The following is a 22999-nucleotide window of genomic DNA, read 5'->3' as shown; positions in this document are numbered from 1 at the left end:
AGATACAAACCTTCAGGACTGTTGGTTGTGCTTGCGCAGACCACCTCTGTAACAGCTTTGCATAAATGTAACCTCCAAGAATCTGAAGCCAAAACCCAAACTATTTGCAAGCTTGTATTTTAGCATTTTTTAAACCCCTCTCGTATAAACACGATGACAGCTATGGCTGCAATAATCTGAAGTTAGCGTTGTCTGCTTTAAAATCCTCACCAGCAGGCACGCTTGGTTTATAACCCTCATTTCTCCAGGATCACCTCCTACCAGCCAGGCGGAGGGTACACACTGTTCTCACCCTCCGCGTGTGCGCGGGTGTGTTACCGGGTGTGTAAATCAGAGCAGCTGCAGGCAGAGCAGCTGCAGGGACACATGCTCTCCGCTGATCCGCTTGTGTGTGTGTGGGGAGGGGGGCGGTGAGTGTGGCTTGTGGATAGCTGGAGGGCTTCCCTCTTGGAAATTCTGGGATTAATGACACATTAAGCCCTCTCCAAGAGAGTGGATTGAACAGAACGAAAAAAAAAAAAGGGAAGAAAAAAAAAATTGAAACAGGCAGGCAGGCTGATGGCTTTTACTGCAAAGTTTAGTACTTAAAAGTTAACTTCTAAGCAACTGCAGATGCATGGATAAAACTAGCTTGGACAATATGCAGCAGCCCTTTCCTTTCCACCAGCATCTCCAACTTGTTGCCTACCTCTGTTGGATTCCCTTGTTGGCCATTAGCACTGAGTCAGCTCCATTAGGTAAGGATTTTGCACTTTTTAATTATTTGATAGTCATTTGGGGGATAGAGTTCATGTGTATTTTAAACTGAGATGATCTTGTTTGCATTTACTTTTGAAAGTGGGTTTGAGTGAGAGAGGGCTATTATTAGAAAGAGACTTGAAAATAGAATGGAAGTAAGGTTAAAATAAACAAGTAAGGTAATGAAGAAGGTCACAGTGATAACCAAGCATGCTTACAGCACACAATTTTATTGTCCATCAGAGGACTCTCACTTTTTTTTTTCTTTTTCCTTTAAATAAAGAAATTACAAACCTGTGAAGATTCTTACATCCCACTAGAAAAAAAAATGAAGTGATTTAAAGAATATTTATAACATTTTCCCATAAATGGAACACATGAATGATAAAAGAAGGAAAAGCTTTAAAATAAGTATCTATTCTTCTAAGGAAAGAAGCATATACACCATCTATCAGAGCAACATTATAGATTAGTTAATTACACATATAATAATACACAGCCATACAGTCTTTGGCAATAAAAAGTTGGTGAGTAATTTTGCTGCTACTGTACACATTAAATGTGAGGCTTGTTTCACTATAGCATAGAGTTCGAAGAGGACATAGATTTTACATATGTAGCTTGTTTATACAGCTTTATTAATCTGCTGCGGGAATACACTGAAAATCATGCTAGACATTATTCAACTAGTAAAAACAGAGTTAATAAAAAACTTGAGAAAAGCAGTAGGACCAGAGCACAGAGCTATGAGTGCCTATGGATACAGCTTTGGTAGACTGTGGAGGCACTCCCCCCTTAATGGAAATATGGTGCAATATTTTACAAAATTTAATTCCAGTAGAGTTTCCACTAGCCTTAAAAGTCATTGTCAGCCAGTACTCATTAGCTCTATGAAGAAAAAACAATTTAAAGCACTCTTCATTTGAATATCAAAGGGTCACCCAGAAAATTTTGCGGGACTAAACACAAAGCAAATGACCTTATTGCCTTTATCTTCAAACAATGCCTTTAATTTCTGAAACCTTTTGAAGGGTTGCCAGTTTCATGGAGTGTGGCAGCTACTTATCTGATAGAACAAGCTTTTCATCAAGGGGAAGTGACCTTTTAACTCCTAGTAACTAAGTAACTATTTACCACTGTATTTTTGTTAGTGGGGGTAATATGTATAGACATACTTCTTAAACTGGGAGCACAAAACAAGAAGCAAGAAATAGCTTGCCATCTTTTAGGTGATGCAGAAGGATTCATCAGGCTTGGCGTTTTCTTTTTTTCATAGTGTGAACCTGAAGTAGATGAAACTGCTCAAAAAAAGTTTACGTTCTGACAGATTGCATTGTGACATTATAACGATATTAACAGAGCCATATGCTGTTTACTTTTGTACTCTATCAAACCCACTAATCCCATAAGAATTTCACTGTGAATAAGGAACGTCTGACCAAACAGCTTTTTGCAGATGCCTTGTTAGGAAGGAGAGGATGAAAAAGTCCTTTAAAGACCAAGGAAGAACTTTTATCACATTCTGCAGTCTTATTTTAGGGACCGAAGCTCCCAGTGACTGAGGATATTCTCATTACTTGTGGTTTTTACACCATTTCCTATGACTGAGAAACATGAAAGGGTTACCAATAACATCCGTAGCTGCTGTCTGATAGAAGATGAAGCAAAGCATCTGGGACAAAAGCAGCTCAGTGAATCATAGATGTGGGAGGGCTGACACAACACAGAGCTTGTCAGACTTTTCTTCTTTCCTCTGATGAAATTCTGTAAATAAGTCAATCAAAAGAAAAAGACAATAGATCTGTTTACAAAGGTATTTTAGTCAAAAGTATTTATCTTAAAATAGAGAGTTGCCTGTAACATCACCACCGAGACGGAGTTCCTCCCCATCCCCTTTGGAGCCTTTTCATAAGGTACAATTGGAAAAGTGTTTAATTTGGATATGGGCTTCCTGCAAAGGCACCGGCCTCCCTCGAAGCTCCTGAAGCCCACCGGAGCTTCACGGCAAGGTGTTACACGTCTAGGAAAATCAGACACAATTAATTGTTTGCCAGGTCAGTCCCGTGGATTTTTCTCAACTCTGAAATGCATATGAAAAAAATGGAGTGTGTTCCAAGGTGAAGAAAGAGAAGCGAGGGGATGGTGTGGGGGAAGGCTGGGTGTCCCCAGCCAGCAGGCAAAGGCGATGCCTTCTCAAATAATCCCAGCTGTCATTTGATGTAAGAAAGTCAATGAGAATAGTCTAGTACAGCAAAACTTGTTCAGTATGTCTTGCAATTTTATAAACTCTGGTCTTGTGTTTCCTAGAAGAATGAAATGAAAATCAGAGTATATAATCTGCTTTGTGTGCTCCCCACAGGCAGGGCATGATCTCGCTGGGGGCTTCTGCTGTAAAATCTGTGCCATGGGCTTCCCATACTTTAACCAAAAATCTGCTGGAGCTGAGAAAACTTTCCCCTATGAGTATTTCCAAAGGAATAACGTTAACTATTCAGGACCTTTCCCACCTGCTTCATGTATCTACTACAGATGATCCCCCCAACACCACTGCCCCCTTCCAATGGCCAGACCTCAGATGTGCCACCCAGGTCCCCAGAAACCCCCTGGAGCCCCAGGGCTCCTGCCACCCTCCAGGTCCCCGAGTACAGGAGGGGTGCAGGCACCCCCAGGGAAGCCCCAGGGTGTCTGGCCTGGAAACCATTTGCAGGCATCAGCCTCCTGGGCCATGGGTGGGTTTGGTCAGGGACATTTCTGTGACTTCAGAAATTAGCCTGGGATGATTCTGGCTCCATGTCTTCCCCCTGTGGGAAGTACAGCAGACATTCCTAGCACTGTGCAAACAAAAAATACCCTGCTGAATGCCCTCCTACAGGAGTAAGGCCAAGACTCCCTGGCCACGGCAAATAAGCAGCAATGACTCCCAAAGGGAGGGGAACCACCTTTACATCATGTTCCTCTCTGGACATTATTTTTAACTATCAAAAGTTGTTTACAGGTTAATATTCTATTTCCCTTTTATTTAAGCTTTTGTCAGCATCAAGTAACCCCATTGGCTTCATTGTCTGGAATTAAGCCAGTTCCTATGGGCTGAACAAAGAGTGAAATCTGATTTTATCTGATTTTTCTGTCGTCAAAATGAAGCTAGTAGCAGGGGTTGTACAGTGATTTCTGTTTGCTGGTAACTTTTTTGTTCCGCTCCTTTTTCTCTGGAAGATGACAGGGTTACACTTCCTGCAGGAATATTTCTTTCACAAGGCAGGCAGAGTCAGGCGGCCGCTGCAGACTGGGGGCGAGGGAACCTCTCTCGCATTGTGACGAATGTGGTTGGGACCCTCCTGAGCAGCAGCAGCATGGCACTATTGGATTTTAGGACTTTGAAATTTGGCAGGGTAATAATTTTTATCTCACACATTTGCCTTTTAATCTTCTGATAAAAATTAATGATTTTTTGCAAAGTTATACAGGCTTATAAAATATGCTTAGTGGGCGAAGGCTGCCTTTCTACTGCGTCTCCCATGGATTTGCCTGTTTCCCATTGACCTGACAAATGCATGTACTATTTAAACTCCTTAACAGCTATTTATTACTCTGTGCCGTACTAAAATTGAGGATCATTTTATCAGACGCTGTTCGTAACAGCGTAGGACATTCATGGCCAAAATGTTTGTTTTAATGGTCCAGTTCCTCAAAGTTATTTTGTCTCCAAATGCCAAATCTGAAGAAGTATTGTATACATCTAACTTCCTTTGCAATCGATAGGAGCTGCAAGTAGTCGAGACAAATCAGTGTTTGTTCCAAAATTGACAAGACAAATTGCTGCAGAGAGGAAGCATCATCATTCTGTTTTACTGATGGGATGGAGACGTGAAGTGGCTCAAGGTCATGCAGGAAAGCCTTTGGTGGAGCCGAGATCTGTATTGAGGCCTCATGAGTCACAACCCAGCCCCATTAACTGCAGCACAACTCATAACTGATACGAAAGCCAACACAGTAAATAGGAGTATAATAAAAATGCGGAACCTTTCTCCGTCTTCCTTGTAAACCCTGAAGTCAAATGGCTGCACACACAAACGCAAGGGGACACAAAGAATTGTTGGTTGGTTATAGATACTTAACATCTTGTAGAAGGTACTTGAAATAGATACTTGAAATTTCCCCCACATCCCTTGATCTCAATCAGGAAAGGATCCATCCACTTCTAAAATGCTAAATCTACTTTATCATGCAAATCCAGTGGACAAAAAGAAGGAAAAGTCATTCCTGCACTAACTTCATTAGAGACAGAACTCCTTTTCTGTTTGTTCCTACTTCTTCCTAGACCACTTCTGTAGCCTAATAAAACATTTCTGGCTCTGGAAATGGCTTTTTCATTCCAATATATTTCCTCCAATTTTTTTTGTGACCTAGGTTTGCTACTTCAAAAGGCTGAGAATATTGTGAGAAGTACCATTTTCTTTATTTTTCACTGAGTTCATACTGTACCACTTTTGAAGAGTTTGTTGGGAAAAGTTCTCAAGGCAGCCAGATTACTGGTTTGATGTTGTCTACAGATTTGTTTCCTCGGACATTTGTAGGTTTGTTCTGACGCTTCGGTTGCTTTCTTCCTGGATGAAACGTCTTTCTTGTCACCTCACAGATGGAGGTGGATGTTGCCACTACAAAAATGGGTATTGTCTTTAACGCTTGGTTGGCAGCATATATTGCTTGTTTAATGATTCTGAAGTTTTCTTCAAGGTAGTGTATTTTACCTTCAGTTATGACCTTCACTTATTTCATTGTGGCAGCTATGCTATGTGTTTTGCCCCAAGTACAGGTTATTTATGGTGAAATCTGAAGAAAAAAAAAGAAAAAAAAGTGGATTAGTTTGAAGGATATTTTTCAGCTGACTTTGAAACACCAGTAAGGCCATGTGTTAGTGCATGCAATTGTTTGTACAGCTTTTCTGGAAAGAGTTTTGTGTGTTAAGCTCTTAGGAGATTTACTTAATGAATGTATGTACTCATTTGCTTCTTTCTGACACATGTTATTTTGATTATTCTGACGTTTGTTACTTTGATTGCTGTGTTCACACTGCATGGCATCCACGGGGAGCCGCAAGGGAATATTCTACATATTGAAAGGGAAAAAATTGATTGCCTAATATAGTTGAGGGATTGTAGTAGTCTGCTCTGCTCCTTTTGCTGGTTTTATATTAATTCATCGATTGAGAGCGAGTTTATCTTATTCCCCTATTTTGTTCACAAAGCAGCTTCCACGAGCTGGAGAGCAATTTATCTGCATACCACAATAACGTAATGCATCTCCTGTGGTAGCTGGAGCATTTTACAGCTCAACTGTCCCCTGACAGCTTTGTGTGTTGACAGTTTCAGTAAATGGTCCCTCATCTGGTATCTTTCTAATGCCTCATCAGCTCAGTAGCTCCTGCACTTTCCATGAACCGGTGGACACCCCAACTTTTCCTCCTTCTTATGCTAGTAAGAAACATCCTAACATTTCCCATCCCAGACTCAGAGTTTTTCTTTCCCTTCATTTTTTAGATGGCTGACCAAGTTATGTTTAATTTGTGTCAGAAGGCAAAAGTCTACAGGAAAAATCTAGATGGTACCTAAACAAAAGGGGTTTCAGAAGTTCCTGCATTAATAACCCTGTAATAAATTTAATGGGGAGAATGACTTGGGATCTGAACTAGAGCATTCCTTTACAGAAAGGAGCCTGCCTTATGTCAGCTCCTGCTTGCTTCTCAGCCCTGTTTAAAATTGTATTTTGCTGATGTTTGACTGTCATGCAAACTTTTCATGGAATTTTATCTTGTTGATTTTCTACAGACCTATACGAAGAGCAAAGGGAGGTAAACCTCAACCACTAGTTTAGTTAATAGCTAAGCTAATGTCTTGATATTAATAAGTTAACAATTAACAATTTCTTTAGAATAAACATTATTAGCTCTCACTGCATTAGTCAGATACGTTATTTGCTGATCTGGTCCAGCTACCAGAGGAGGCAGATTTGCAAACATCTTTCAGAGATTATTTTTAATAGTCATTTTTGTCCCTTTCCTCCAATTATTTACTTTATAATCAACTATGAGTATGCTATGAAATTAGTTGACTGTGACTCGGCCTCCCTCAATAACCCAGCATAGATACTTTGATTCACTCAGGCTACCTTATCATCAGCTCTGTTCTTTTCTTAATGGGCTAGAGAGAAAGATATATACAAATTCACAGAGCTTTTTGCTCTGTTCTTTTATTAGAGCTAGCAACAAAGACATAAACAGAGTGAAATCTAATTAATTCCTTGTTTCTCTTTTGCAAGAAATACAAGGAAAATGAAGAGGAGGCTGTTTCCTACCCCAATGTACTTCCAACTCCTTTTTTAGGTGGTAAAATACTTGGACGTTTCATTTTCCGAATGTGTATAAGCAGAATAAAAATAAAAGAAAGCTATCCTTCTCCCTTAACTAGCCCATAACCACCACAGAAAATGTTTTTTGCTCCCACAAAGTCTTGTAAGTGCCAGTAGAACTCAGTGACCCGTACCCCATAACATTCCTGAAGTATCTGGGGTTCTTTTTTCTCCTATAAGATCCTTTACAAGTCTCACTCATAATCGTTAAATATAGGAATCCTCCACTTTCAAGTAATTTTCAGTCCTTTGTCTGGACTAGTTATTTCAACTGATTCTGTAAAAGAAATCCCTAGTAAACCACTGTGAGCAGGTACGCTGGGAAAGCTGGAGTAGCTTGTAACATTCCCAGCCTGGAGCAAAGATGCACTTTGTTCATCTTCCACTCCCTGCACGTGGAGTACCTCTGCAGGGACACAACCTGCCCTGCTGATGGGTCAGCATCTGCCCAAATGGTGGCAGGCAGGACCTGCTTGTGCCTGCCCAGCACAGCACCGGTGTGATCCTGCCCGCTGCAGCACACCTCCTAGGAGCCAAGGTTTGACAGATCCTTAAGATATCAGAGTGAAAGACTATGGCCATGTGGAAGGACCCGAGCTCAGATGTGGAGGGCTGAAGTCTGACTTAAACCCTGTCCCTAGCGTGTGCTTGTGTGAGGACATTAGGCTTAAAGATACTGATGTGCTTCAGGATAGATGAATTTGAGTCGCAGCCTATGCTCCCAGCACAAGCTATACATCTCCCAGAGGAATTTTACAACTGTTTTCTCCTCTTGACATGATCACTGCCTTGCAATACAAATAGCTTTGACATAAATCATAAATCTACTACGCACCCCCATTCCTTCACTGCTTCTTCCTTTTTCGTATTTTTCCAATAACTGATATCTTAGTCATGAAAATTACAGTTATTCCTTCTGCCTCATAACGTCTGTTATCCACTAACATTTCTGTTCTGTTTGCTATTACCTGTACTCTTTGCATGGGTGTGGAGACACTTTCTCTCATTAATACACTCCTGACAATATTATTCATCTGCTGTTTCAAACCAACTTCATCTTCTGTCTTAGGTCAGAGCTTGCAGACTGCCTCCCGAGAATACCAAGCATCATCATTAAGTGCCAGCGGGATGCGAGGGGACCTGGTGAGCCGTTCCTGGTCAGTCCCGTGCAGCTCCCAAGGACCCTGGCACAGAAATACTCACAAGGTCAAAAAACTGGGCTGGAAGGAGCTTCTTTACCACTCAGAAAGGTTGTCATCGGGGACACTGAATGGTGCTTGTATATACAGTGATTAGCTGGAAAACAAGCTCTCTCCCTATGTCTGCTTTTGTGGTGGTATTGGATTTTATTTTTCTAAGAAGCAGACAACCTTATTCTGGCTTCTTTTAATCAGGTCTGCTGAGAAATCCTTACCTGGTAGTGAAACACAGGCTTTCTGAAAGACCCTTTGGTGAGGTTCTCAGATTTAAAACCTTGCAGCTGGTCAGCACAGGGCGATAAGACACGCCTTTGACAACCCTAACATATATTAATAGTGCTGTTGCTTTCAGTGGGGCTAAACTGAATACAAAACTAAACCATTGCAATCCTGTAAGAGGTAGCACAGATGGCCATGTGTGTGCATAAGCATAGAAAATGTCATTTTGGCCACCACTGTTATAGCACTGCTTCATGTAACTATGGCTAAAATTAGTGCTGCAGAAATGCTGGGAGGAAAATTATGATGGTCACAAAAAATATGCTGCACAAATCCACCCATTAAGTGAGATTTTTGCCTCTGAATTCCATCAGGGGCTTGCTGCTGTTACGGCCCAGCTCTGTGCTGTGATTATCTGCATAACAGTTCATAGGCTAGATGACTTCCCTAGGGTAACCTACCCCAGGGTGAGTAACTGCTGTTGATCCACACAGGAAGGGTGGTTTTTTCTGTCTGATTGCTTTAACAATTGAAAACAATTAAAAATTTACTTTGCCACTGAGACAGAACCTGGAAAAACCCAAAGTGCTAACTGGTTAGCCTGATATTTTGTTAATCACTTCTGACAAGAAAGATGTTGTGGTTTAGGGTAGAGGAGCTGGATCAATCTCTTCTGTCACAGACAAGTGCCCTTAGAACTGGTCTATCGATTACGCCGGAGAGGATATCTTTAGATCTCTTATTTGAACTGTTTCACTATCTATTAGTAATTAAATACATCTTGCAATAAGGGCTTCAGTGTCAGTCTCCCATGTGTTGTCTACTGTAAAGGTGATCATAACTGCGATGGACAGCAGGTTTGTTCATTCTATGGTGTAATGTATATTTGTCATTCATAAAAAAAAAAAAAAAAAAAAAAAAAAAAGAGTATAGCAATTCCAGCTCAGAGTTAGACAGGTAGGTAAGCTGTTCATTCAAGTCATCAATAGACAATATTTTGGTCAAATCCATATGTCCAAGCGCATGAGCCCCCAAATGCCTCCCTTCCTGAGATGAAACGTGTACCAAAAAAAAAGTACAGGTCTTCTCAAAACTTGTACATTTCCATGAAAAGTGTCATTAACAGCACATGAGATAATCAACACTTAAAATTCCTGACCAGCTCTAAGCAAAGCATACATTTTTTAGAAGCTAAATAAAAAGGACAGTAAATTTCAATATTGGGAATGATTCTTGTTTGCGAGTCCCCAGCAATGCAGAAAGGAGCGATCTGTGCTCATTTGCGCTTACGAAGCAGTGTTCTAACACACTGATTTTCAACCATCTTTTTAACCAAAGGTCCTTTTCTGCCATGGAGTGTCCTGGACCCTGCAGTGTTTTGTGCTTAAGGGAGGGCGTAAGGGAAAGGGTTATTCCTCACAAACAAAATGAGACAAAGTGAACTTGATTTCTGCTTTACAAAAATCATGATTTTACTGAAGGCAAGGGAGCCCTTAATTTGGAAGGCTCTGATGAGGGCCCCGGAGTGGGAGGCAGCAGGCACCCGCTGGCACGCTGCAGGCAGCTAAACGGGGACCCAGTTGGGTAAGTTCTGTACAAAGGGCTGGGCGCTATTTGTTGCAGGAACTGAAACCTGATGTCTTAAGAGCTCTCATAGCTTAAATAATATTTCAGCCTGTAAGGTACACTTGGGAACACCCCTTTTCTAATATCAGGGGCTTTCATCAAGGGTCTGGTGAGGTGTCCCCCCACTACATCTAGTGCGGGCAGCTGGGGGTGGACAAAGCGGCTCTGGGTCTTGCTCCACACCCATATCCAATAACTTCCTCAAGGCCATGAGCTCATTCCTGCTCCTTAAAGCCACCTTCATTTCCTAAAGTGTTGTCTAGCACTCAAGCGCGTTCTTAAGTTGCTGCCATGTTTTTCCATTCTGCTAGAAATTATTGTTCTGTATAGTTTGATTTTAAGAGTGCATTCTGGCATCCATTTGGGGAAAAGGCTCTATATAAAAGCAAAATCAATACGAGGGACAGTTATATTTCCTGAGCTTTTTCATTAACTATAAAATATATACAATCAGGAAGGGAGGGGGGAGCAATATCAGTTTTACCTAGTTTGAAGGAGGGAGGACAAGACAAAGCACCACAGAATATGCATGACCGTACACTGGCAGGAGTATGAACTGTGCAGCTTTGCTGGCTGCTCTCACTGCCTCCAAACACTCCTGCTAGGCACCGGCCTCTCCTCTGATAGGTATCAAGCCACTGGAAAAATACAGAATTATACATATTTTAGTAAATGAGGTTTTCCTTCATCTATGAATTTTTATTAAAGCCAGACTAGGCATTGGCTGATTATTTACAGGGAAACCTTGCCTTTGTCCAGTGCTAAGAATGAATAGAAGAGAAATAAAATAGTGTTGAGCCAAATTTTTCCTCAAATGCCCATGGAACTCCAGCCATACTATCTTTATTCTTTTTTTCCAAAGTATAGCAAACCATTCTTTCCACCTGAGCAGGCTGTCCTTTCAAGCATCCTTGGATAAACCTCTCATCACTTCATGCAATATATTTTTCTAAGATTTGCAAGCATAGAGCTGGAACAAATTCTGAAAAACTGCAACCTGTATTCCTACAATAATAAACTTAAAGAAGCTCAGTGAATTTTTACCAAAAAACAACTCACTGCTGCTTTATTTGAGCCCAACTGAAAAATTAAAATGCCTACCGCAATATTAGCTACTATTCTAACACAGGTTACTAAACCAGAAGAGCAAGCATCTTTAGCTTGGAGTAAAATTTCAAGTCACACTGTCTTTTCAGTATCAGCATGAAATTATGTGAGCAAGAAATGGCACACAAGCCTTTTTTTTTTAAGTTTCTCTTTCTAACATGAGCCTTCTATAATGGCATTTGCATTAGTAGGAAATACCTGTCGTCTCTAGAAAAATAATTTGTCTTCTTTTTTGAAAACTAAATTATCCCCTCTAAAAGATTAGCTGAAAAACACTGTATAAATTTATAAGCATTCCAGATTAAATACAAAGTTTTGCTTCTTTCTGGTGACCCCTAGTGATCTATTTTGTGAGAGACTTCAACAGCGAACCCAACAAGTTATTTATTTCTGACACTCGGATAAGGCATCTGGGAGATTTTATCAGTGTGATTTTGCCACTAGCCCATAATTCAGGGAACTGTGAAATAAAGGCCCAGAAAACTTAATGTGTGATTGCTCGTTTGAAACTCCAGTGAAGCTGTGAAGGAACATGCGAGCTGATAACAGACGGCACTGAATAGCAGAAGAGCCTTTGTAGGACAGCCACCGCATAAAACTGGTCTCTTGGGTGAACGGACCACTTGTGCTACACTATTACCATCGAGAAGCTTTGCATGCATCTTCTTGTGTTTGCCTTCTTGCCTCATACTCTCCTTTTTGTTATTCACAAAAATTCCCATCCTCTTTTTGGTTTCTCTTAGGGCTCTCAATGAGTTAAGCAAACCCGAGTTGGGCTGCAAAACTAGAGAAAAAGCAGCCATTAAGTGGAATTTCATTTTTATTATCACAGATATCTGGCATACAGATCAGAACTTCTTTCAAACGTATTGCATAAAGCTGCACCAAAAAGAAGTCTCTCTCCCTATTTGCACGACCATTATGCTACACGACTGCGAGGTGTAGCTTGTTGGACATGTAATTTTATCATGAGAGAGTGCTCCTTGCTGTGCATAAGCTGCTGCATTAGAGGAGAGGTTTGGATTAAAAAGAACAAGCCTCCAGCTAGCACTGCCCTGCTTCTGCAGTTCTCACACTAATAAGAGACATTCGTCCACCCCATTCATTCCTTTTGAGTTATTAATTGTAAGAGCTTTAGCAAGATGCTTTGGTGCCATCGTGCCATCCCTCTCTGTCCCAGGACTCTGCTCCCCTCCCGCCCTGCCCAGAGCCCACCTCGCCCCAATATCTGCTGTTCCCAGGCCCCAGCTCCTGCTCAGCCTTTTCTGGGCCTTGGACATTTTGTCTCCCCCAGCACCCTTCTTCCAGGGGGAAGGGGTAGGGAAGCATTTCTTGCTTCATCCCCAATTGTAGCACCAAGGTAGAACTTTGCATATCTCAGTGACTTGCTCAGACAATTAATTTCAGTTTGATAGCAGATAGAATGGAAGAGTATGTCTAATTTCTTATGCAGGGATCTCATGCTAGGAGCCCTGTAAAGGGATCTCATGCTAGGAGCCCTGTAACACCATGACAAATTCAAGACCATTGGTCCTGTCCAGCTCCGTTGTTTTTAACTGGGAACAGAGCAATCATACAAAGGGCAGAGTCTGGATCATTTTTGGATCCTCAGGCCCATTTTCATTAATAAACCATTGAAACCAACCTCGCATGTCACAAATCCCCGTTACTTTTTTTTTCATTGCTTCTCCCAAATCAAACAATTGAAAAAATAACATTCACCATCTGAATATTTTGCTGGCTAGTGTGAGGAAAGGCAACAAAATTTCTCTTATGTTTTTATAGCAGAAAGATTTATCACAGCTTGCTAAATTCTGGAGTGATTAAGTCATATAAAAGACATAACTAAAACAAGTGTTTGATTTCTGGCTTCTAAAGTTTTGTACTTGGTTCAAGAACATGTTTTGATTTTGAATGTGATAATATTTCCCCACTATAATACAAATATTGCTCTCCTTCCACAAGTGGTCACAACGAAGTCAATAAAATATGCAGAGAAGAAATGCAAGCGGCATTTGGCTCAATATAAAGATTGATAATGTAACCACCTAAAAAGAATGCTTTTTATCATCATAAGTCTCTTCTAGTTTTTTATAGTTTTCATTGAACAAAATGATCCATCATACTTGAACTTCATACACGTTCCTGAAGCCAACAGTTAGTACAAGTCAATTTTTAATTATGATATTTTCATAAACCCTACAATTTATTTCCTGATTTTGTAGAACACTTTAAGCAGCAAGTCATCGATATAAATTATGTAAATCTCAAGTGACCCCAAAGTCATTAATCTGACTGGATTTCACAGGGAAACATAATATAGCAATAACCCACTTGCTCTCCCTCTGACACTGCGGAGTGGTGAAGATGGCTACAGCAGCCACGAACCATGGGCCACCGCAGCCTTGTTCTAGGCTAGCGTGATTTTTAACCTTTTAAATAAAACGCCAATTGTGCTTAGAATACCTGTTGCGGTCTCATGCATAGGGACAAAGGAAAATGCATCTGTTCATTCTGAAAAAAGAGAATAAGAGGTGATCAGCTATGGCACTGTGCAAATAGCAACCAGCCCCTACTCTGATATATCAAGCTCTACAGCCAGCCCGCCTGCAAACTGGTCCCCATCCCTACAGAAACCCACAGCAAATCCTGCTGCCAGCAGCAGAGTGGAATCTGTCCAGGAGGGCAGAGTGCAGCAGCAGCCCCCTGCCTGCTTCCAGCAGGCCTTCCCTCTGTGAAGGGAATCCAAAAATCCTCTTGTGCCAAACCCCATCCCCACAGCTTTTCACTGCGTAGCTCAGAGGCTGCAGAGCTGCCAGAAAGGTATTTCTCCCAACCTGTACAAAGCACAAATTCCCTCTTCTCCCTTCCATCTCCCATCACTGCTCCCTCCCAGGGTCATACCTTGGTGAGAGCTTCTGCAGCCTGTGAGGCAACCTCACCACTCCAGACCCAACACCTGTTTCTCTCGGTTAAGCCTGCTGGTGTGTGCCTCCTTCAAAACCCCATTTCTGGTTTCCAGCTGTTCTCACTTTTGGTGATCACCCCAGTCCTTCCCAGCTGCTATCTCTTTAGGCACAGCTGTGCTGGCTCCATCCTCATCTGCTGGCAGCAGCCTTCTGCCCTCCCTTCCTCTGTGTGCATGGGCATCACCTGTATCCTTGGGGACTTAATGCTATTAAAATAGCAGTGAAGTATATAAAGGGTGAAAAGACAGCACAGGGATGAATGAGGATTGGTTTGCTCATGCACAGGAGAGAGAGCGAGCCACAAGGTTTGGCTTGTATTCTTCACTAAAAAGAGTACTTCATGTGCCTTGATTTCTTTCTATTATTTTTTAATTTAAAAGTAGGATGTGGTTATTGTCTGGGTCTCATTTGATGTGAACTAACATCAGCCAAGTTCATGTGGACCAAAAGAAGAGTAGCTATTAGAAAGCAAAATATCCTGGTTGGCCTTTTTCAGCTTCCCTTGCTTCCTTTGCCCTTTCTTTCACTGTATGAAAGTTTATGCAGGAGACCAGCAGGTGAAAGGAAGCAACTGCAGCATTTTGAGATGCTTTGTAAAATGTAATTGCAGAGTACAGCGAGATGGCTTAAAAAAATGTGATTACTCCTTTACCTTTCCTAGGGGGCATTCCCACACACTGCATTCTTTCTGCAGCGCTTGAAGTGGTTTCTCTTCCTGTTTACAGAGAAAGATATATAGTCTGTACTTCAGTTCATATTTTTTGAACTTCAGATGCTCATCTCCATATTAAAACATCTCACAGGCAAATGCATATCCTTATTTATACTACTTACATTAACCCACTTACACGGTGGCAATAAAATTCCATAATAAGAAATAAGAGCTCTCATTGCACATTCACAAAGCCTCCAAAGAACAGAGGAAGAGCAGACCATAAGACTCATAAATCCCACTTAATTTATTCATAGCAAGAGTCTACAATTCAGACATTTTTATATTTCAGGATATTTATGATAAGGTAGTGAATGTATAAACCCCCCCAACAATAATTCAATAATTGATGATAAAATAACAGAATAGATAATAGTTTTCAAAAAAATTTTATCAAAAAGTTAAATATTATAACCAATGATGTGGCCAGGAGGCAGTAAATCAAATCTGCAGTGGGTGAGGGCAAAAATAACTTCCAAAGCTTCCATAGTTCTCTGATCCCTGAACCAGAACCTTCCAGCTTCACTGCTTCAGTAGCTGCAATAACATGCAGATATTTTCCCTTCATCAAATACACCCAAGTGATGTGTGGGGAAGATTCTGTGGATCATGCTCAGTCTCCAGAAGGTTTTTCAGGTGTTACAACCACAGGAGGAAGGGGGTGGTGTGGTCCAGCCGGTACAGTTGGACGTATCTCTGGTTTTTTGCAGGCCACACAGAAGAGGACTTGTTTTGGTTCCACCCATGTTCTGAGAAAATATACTGGAAGGAGGACCTGGCAAATGCCGCCATGCAGAGCTCCTTTGGTTACCTGATAAAAGCCCCGCCTGTGCGAACCGTGTTGTTGCTCTTGCTCGGTCCAAGTGCCTTGCTAGGGAGGCAGCCATGAAATCCATCTTAGAAATAGAAATTTTGCTCAAGTCACCTAGATCTTTACCTTTCAGTAGGTAGGAATTCCACACTTTCCACCCCAAATATGCTCATAGAAGTTGCTCCTAAAGCAGATGGTCTCACGACAACATTCTCCCTTAGCCCAGAGTTCCCTTCCCTGCTACGTGTGGATCAGCAACATGACACACATCCTCAGTCTCCCTTTTGCTAGGCTAAGCAAATTAATTTTAATCTCTACTTACAAAGCAAGCTCTTCATTCTCCTGATTATCCTAATAGCCATTCCCTCTGCTTGCACAAATCTGACCATGTATGCAGGGATCAGAATGAGGGCTATACGGTGACATTAACTGTTGCTCTGCTGTATTTTCAGCACTGGAAGTAGCTTTTCACATGACAGTGGAAACAGTCACCTTGTGATCAGAGAGTATATCCTGCTTTTATTGACCCAATTCTATTGTTAATCCTCAGGCTTGCTAATGTACTGCTCTGCCCTGGAAGTATTCAAGTCTCATTTGTACGTGAACAGGACTTAAAAGGGTTTTTTTGAGATAATTCTAGATAACAGTGCATAAGAGTCGTGCATACTGAATTCAATGGTATTTGTGAGAGAAAGGAGGAAAATGAATGTGCGGCAACAAAGGGAATTCTGTGACTCAGGTAGAAAGGCAAAAAAAGCAGGAATCCAGTAAATATCAGTCTTTTGAGAACAGCTTTCAAATCTCAGCTATTCTTCACCTGTTCCTTATCTAAAGCCTCTGTGGCACACGCTGATGAGAGAGAGTTCGACCTGCAGAGTCTCACCGGAGAAAGCAATGCACACTCCAGGCCCGCTTTTCAGCTGCTTAACAATTATGAATGCTTTTTGTTGATCATCTAGATTAGAAGTCAAGCAAACAGGACTTTCCTACCTGGAAGGCAGATTCTGCTTTCCAGTAATTCTGCTTATGGAACCCATTTCTCCTGTTTAAAATTGTTCGGGTGTGTGCCAGGGTCATTTTTCTGTGAGGACAGAGTGGTCAACAATGCAAAATGTGTGCTTGCGTGATTTTGTGTGATTATGGAATTTTCTTGCTGCTCTCAGGAATTCCCACACAAGCAATCATTTCTGCCTCGCTCTTTCCCATTTAAGTTGTAGTGAAACACTCTAAAAAATGTAGATGCAAATGCAGATCAGCTTCCCGCCTGACAGCAGCTTCCAAAACTGATGGTGAAACTCTTCACAGCTCTGCTTTTTTTTTTTTTTTTTTTTCCTGGGCATCCTGGTGAGTCTGTCTTTCTCTGGGAAAGATAAGACGTCCAGCCTGGTGCATTAAAAGTCAGTGAACAACACGCAGCACCCCAGAGCCCATGTGTTTTTCCTGCCTCCAACCTCCCAGAAGAACACGCCAGCTACACGTCCAGGAGGGACTGGTCCTGCCTCATTCTTTGCAGTCACAGAGGGCTGTCATCAAAACAGGAGGTGTCCTGTGGGGCTTGGGGAAGCAGGACAGCAATCCCACAGCCCAGGTGGCACCAGCAGACACCCTTGCTGTCCCCTGCCCCTTGCTGCGTGTGAAATAAAAGAAAGTCAGGCAAAGTATAGACGTGTTGGAATCAAATGGCCTTTTTCTAGAGTGAAAGGAACAAGTACTTAGATACCAATTTTATCCAAGACCTGTAGGAGAAGATTACTTATTGCTGGCTGCAGACCAGCCACAGTCACACTCTCACTCAGCCTAATGATGCACTGGCATTCACGCTTTATTTCAGTCTTCAGCAAGCATTCACCACTAACATGAGAACGGTGATAATTATGTATTAGCTTCTGTATTTGACTTGAAGAGGCAGATGAATAAAACTAAATAAATGTCAACTGTTAAGGCCATGGGACTTAATGTGATTTTGGAAACAGGCGACAGTAGTTTTAATTGCATACAGAAAGATTTCAAGATCATTGAGATCACTTCCATCTGATGTTAATGGTTGTGATTTCCCAAATCAAACCCCAGAATTTACAGCCAGGCTTAGCAGCCATTTTGCTTAGATCACTCCTTATGAGCAGTAATGACCAGTAATGAAACAGCCAAAACCCCAGGTGGCTCTCCTGCAAATGTACATCTTAGGGCCTTGAGACCTGATCCTGCAGCTGCCAGCTTCACCCTGTGAAAACCATTAGCAGCTGGCTTCACGTCTAGAAAAAGCAAATGAAATATGCTGCATTTTCACAGCCATCAATCAGCAGATGCAGTGCCAGGAAAGCTTCATAATGATGTAGATATTGCCAATTGACTTTGCAAAAAAATGTTCTTTTCAGGAGAGGAACATGGAGGCAGAAAACAACAGATGATCCTAGCGTACACTCGTGTGTGGGGGGTAGCGATCCCTTTCTTATTTGGCCGGGAGGGGGTTGAGACCCCAAAGCAGCCCCCTGCCAGGGTGCCAGTGCTCACCCCTGTGCCGGGGGGCGGCAGCGGGAGCAGGAGGGCGTGTTCCTCAGCATCCTTCTGTGCTGTCTCCCACGGAGCCACGGCAGCAGGCTCGTCCCCAGCCTGTCCGTGATTAGATGAGTGGCTTGGCTTGCCTAGCTGAGCTTTCGGTTACTCTTCCTGAGAAGAAACTTCTGAGAGCAGAAGACCTTCACATGAAAAATAAAATTGGGGACCTTCCAAGTGATGTAACAGGTGCAAGTAAACACAGTGGGGAGCAATACAAAAGTATTAATGAACAAAATGCTACTTTTTGGGTTTGGTTGCTTCTTTTCTTAATGTTCTGTGAAATGACTGAAAGCCATCAGCAGCATTGCTGCTTTTAAATGTTGTATTTCCAAAGGTTTGTCTGCATGTACCCCTTTTTATTATTTTTACTGACTTCCTGACAGAGATACTGAAATGTCTGGCATGACTCATGCTGTGAGCAATCCTTTTGTGAGAACTGAATGAAAACAGGCCAATAACAAGGGCAATTTCATTTAAAAAGCCCAGCCAGGTGACTGGTTACATGGGACGTTATTGAAATTATGCATGCAGAACTCTAACACTATCATATTGTTTTAGATCATGTTTTCCGTGGCACAGGAGAAAGTATCTTTGTCAGCTCAGTGGAGAAAGGTTGGAGATGATTGAAGTAAAACAGCAGGAGGAGGTTGATATGATTAAGTCACATAGCCAACTGCCCATGTATAACACAGTAATGGAGGTGAAAGTAGAGGGCAAACTAAAATTAAGTCGAAAGGACACAGGAGACAAAAGGCTACACATATAGGACAAGGAGAGGATGTACAATGAGCTGATTTGTACAGCAGGCAGAGTGCAAAATTTTTGTGTCCTGTATTTAGATATTTCCTGTTAATATTGATGCAAATGCTATACTAACTAGTGCTGGAATGGACAGTCTGTTTAGCGAGCTTACATGGAGAGAGGCGTGTTTAATTACTTTTACAGTCGTGGGCAGAGAGGTTAGATGACAGCCTGTAAGTAAAATCCCCAGCAGCTAGATTGGACAACATAAAAAAAAAAAAAAAAAAAGATAATTTGGGAGAAAAGCAGGGTCAGCTTTGGACCCACTCTGGTGACTGTTCACACCTCTTCAGCAGAAAATAAGATCTTAATTTTGTTACAAACCACCAGGTAAGAATATCATTATTGCAGGAAATCTTGTTTGCTACAGAGCCAGCGCAGTCTACTTTAAATTGTTCCCTCTGGGTAGAGCAATGCTGGGTACAAGTCACAAAACAGCTGATCATATAGGCCATAGGGCAACCAGGGTATCGGCACCGTAGTGCTCTCCAAGGAAGAAACAATCCATAAAACGTCATTAGAAACTTCTGCAGTTTGGTGCAGAGGCTTCTGTGGGTCACATCGTGTCAGGCTGTCATTTGGCCCCCAGTAACCTCAAGCAAAGCTGTTGGGGGAACAGCAAGCTTGCAAAGATCATTTTTGCTAGTCACCTTCATGCTGCTATTTCAGTTTTTCATGGTGCTGTTTCAGCTTGAGGCCTGAGTTCACTTCAGAATAATTTCCATTGGCAATTCCCATCATTGTGCACACTCACCAAGAGCTGTGCAAGCCACAGTTATCACCTCCACATGTGTCCAGAAGACAGCAAGCCTGCCCCTTACAACCAGTGTCATCAGGTGCTACGGAAGGGGGAGCTAGAAATTCCATTAAATGTATGCAATCACTAAAAGCATATTATTCTTTCTGTCTGTGGATAAGGAACCACAAAACCAGAAAACAGCAACAGGGTGCTAGTCGCCATCCCAAGCAGGAGTGGAAGATCTGACCTCTTTCAGAGGTGAGGAAGCACTCGGTGCCTTGGAGAAGCCAACAGGACAATATCCAGCACTTGGGTCACAGCAAAGATTTCATCTTCTATCTACCAACACACAAAGTTGTGATGGGAAGCACTCACAAATCAGGAAAACCCAGAGCTAAGGTACTTAGCACTGCCTTACTCCATTTGCTCCTTGTCCTTGCAAACTGTAACCCAGTCTCTGTGGCATGCCCACACGCTGAATTGCTCAGTGACTGGTGCTTCCCCCAGTGCCCAGGACAGATGGCACTCCATCACTGAGCCGTGAGCCAGTATTTCACATCGTTTCTACTTGCGAGATCATGGCTTTAATGCGTGTATACCACAAGGTAGCAAAAATCATCTTGGAAGTGCCATTCATTTCCTGATAGGCTTTTTCCTTCTTTATTGTAGTAACTGGGTGCTTAATGTGCAGTCATTAATTCACTTTCACAGCCTTTGTGGGGTGAAGGGCAAATACTATTAATGTTATCAAGGCAAAGGAAAGAAGTGCAGGTCCATTAACAGGGAAGAAGAGCAGGTAAAATGACATAGGGAATACAGACGCATTCGAAGCCTTTCTTGCTTCAGTCTTCTCAGAGAAATTTAATTACAATCAGATATTTAGCACAGTTAATTTAAAAACGGTAATAGGAACACAAGGCACAAAAAGAAGAGAGACAGCTAAAAATGGATATATCCAGGTTGTCAGTAACTGCTGAATCCTTCTTGAGTAACAGCCAAATCATTATTTGAATCATTAAAACTTATCTTCAAAAACTTATGGAGAACCTCTGAGATCCAAAGAAGGACAAAGACAGAAGCACAAATTCAATACTTAACATCAAAAAGCGATGAAACGATGATTTGAGAACCTACAGCCCAGCGAGACTACTTTCAATGCAGGTTCCTAATGACCCACAACTTGCAGAGTTATTAGGAAAAATTAACAAGAATAAAATTTGTTACTGAGGGTAGTGCACATAAAGCACAGCAACTCATTAGACCCGTGCACTCGGACTTGAGAAGCCACAGCTGGAGCACTATGTCTAATTTTGATCATCATACTTAAATAAAGCAGGACACATTAGAGGCAGTTCAAAAAGGGAACAGCAAAGCTAACGAGGGGCCTGGAAATGTAACCTGCAAGGAAAGTTGAAAGAAATAGGCTTATGTTAGAGAAGGGAGGACTGAAAGAGGTTGTGTTTAGTCTTCTAACATGGGGAGCAGGGAAGGCAGCAGTTGTCCGCAGGCGACCTCAGCACGGACACTGTCTAACTATGAGAGTGGTGGGACACCTTGTCTGGGAGATCGTTGTCCATGAAATTCCCTTCATCCAGAGCTGAGAAGGGCGTAGGCAAACCCCACAGGTGCATGGCTCAGCAATATTAAATCCTGACTCAGAAAAGGGAAAAATAAGGTGATGGGGAAAAGCTGACGTGGGTTATTAAGAACAAATTGCACAGTATGAGCCAATTTCTTTCTCTGACAGTGTTGCTGGTGTAGTAAATAAAAGGCAAGTGTGAGGTGTGATGTATCCTGACTTCACCAGCATCTCCAGGCCAACAAGTTAATGGTTTCAGAGACAAGGAAATGGGGCTAAAAGTGCCCACCTGCTGAGGTGTCTGATCTCTGAACCCAGAGCTGCCCAAAGGGGAGCCAGGCACGGAGCTGCTCTCCGCTTCCATGAAAAGTACAGAGACTTTCTTCTTCACTCTTCCACACTATAATGAAACAAACTCCCTTTGAAATGTTTAGTAAAAGCACTCAGAGAGAGAGAGAAAGGAAGAAAGATCCTATTCTCCTTCCCATCTCCCCCCCCATGTATATATATATATATATATATATGATCCCCTATATAGCTGTTAGCCCAGGAGATAACAGCGTTAATTTTTGGAAGTTTTGCTCGGGGAGACCCAGAGCAGAGCCTGAGCCTCTCATTTTGCAGTTTCTCATGTACTTTGATTATTCCAAAATGCAGTGCTCCCCCTCTTTTTTTCCCCTCCCTTTTTAACTCCATCAATTCTGTACTAAAAACCACACAATGACCATTTCAACGGAAAAAAACCCCACACTTCCGTGCAAATCTCAGCTGTTGCAAGTCAACACTTTCCATCAGAAAAAATTTTTCATTGGAAAGCTCGCAGCCAGCTCCAACGTTGAGATTTCGGTAGCAGCTAAGCTTTAAGTGCCTCATATTTCTGCATACCAGGGTCATCAGTCAGACACCCAGAAAACGAGGAGCATAAAAGTAATGATCACCTCTGACGCGGCTGGAGTGACTTATCCGGCACGACACAGGCCCCCGTGGCAGCCGTATCAATCACCTCCTCGGGGCAGTGTTCTCGGAGTATTTTTTTTCTCTCAAAACATCAATACGAGCTAACATTTTTTAAACACTGTCATCCATTTCAGTCAATCTTATTCTTCATAATTTCAGTCTCTTTCAGTCTCTTGGGAAATTTGGAGTGTATTTCATAGTATGAAGTGTCAAGAGAACAACTGCATCAAGGAACAACATCCTTTCCCTTGCCACTTACATTTGTTTGCCTGAGAAATATGTGCAGTAGCAAAATACACACATCCACCCAAGCAAGGGAGTAACTAACACCTCCGATGCACCACCACACACTAAACATCCCTTAGACGTACTAAAAAGTTTAATATTCAAAATCTCTGCATGACCAGAGATCAGATTTTTAAGTAGTTTGATCTCGTTACCCAGCCTTCTAGTTATTTTCTCCCTCCTTCTTAACATTCGGATCATTTAGATAAAATCTTAATGGGTAAAGCTACTGCTTTTCTAGCTTATCCATGCAATTGCCTTAACTCACTTATAAGCTATAATCTCACAAAGAGCTT

The 22999-nt window shown here is 41.9% G+C and overlaps 1 protein-coding gene across 1 annotated transcript in view; it reads left to right on the top strand.

Moving 5' to 3' along the window:
* Positions 1-543: 543 nt before the first annotated feature.
* The window catches only part of LOC101920666 (von Willebrand factor D and EGF domain-containing protein-like), a 185895-nt gene continuing 163439 nt past the window's right edge, over positions 544-22999 (top strand). The window contains exon 1 of the mRNA XM_013303196.3: positions 544-737. Within this exon, the coding sequence (XP_013158650.3) occupies positions 617-737 (121 nt within the window). The 5' untranslated portion in view covers positions 544-616. The remainder of the gene's footprint in view (positions 738-22999) is intronic.

This window comes from Falco peregrinus, chromosome 8 (assembly GCF_023634155.1).
Source record: "Falco peregrinus isolate bFalPer1 chromosome 8, bFalPer1.pri, whole genome shotgun sequence".
NCBI lineage: Eukaryota > Metazoa > Chordata > Aves > Falconiformes > Falconidae > Falco > Falco peregrinus.
The sequence above is the reverse complement of the archived record's forward strand: the minus strand, read 5'-3'. Positions and strand labels throughout refer to the sequence as shown.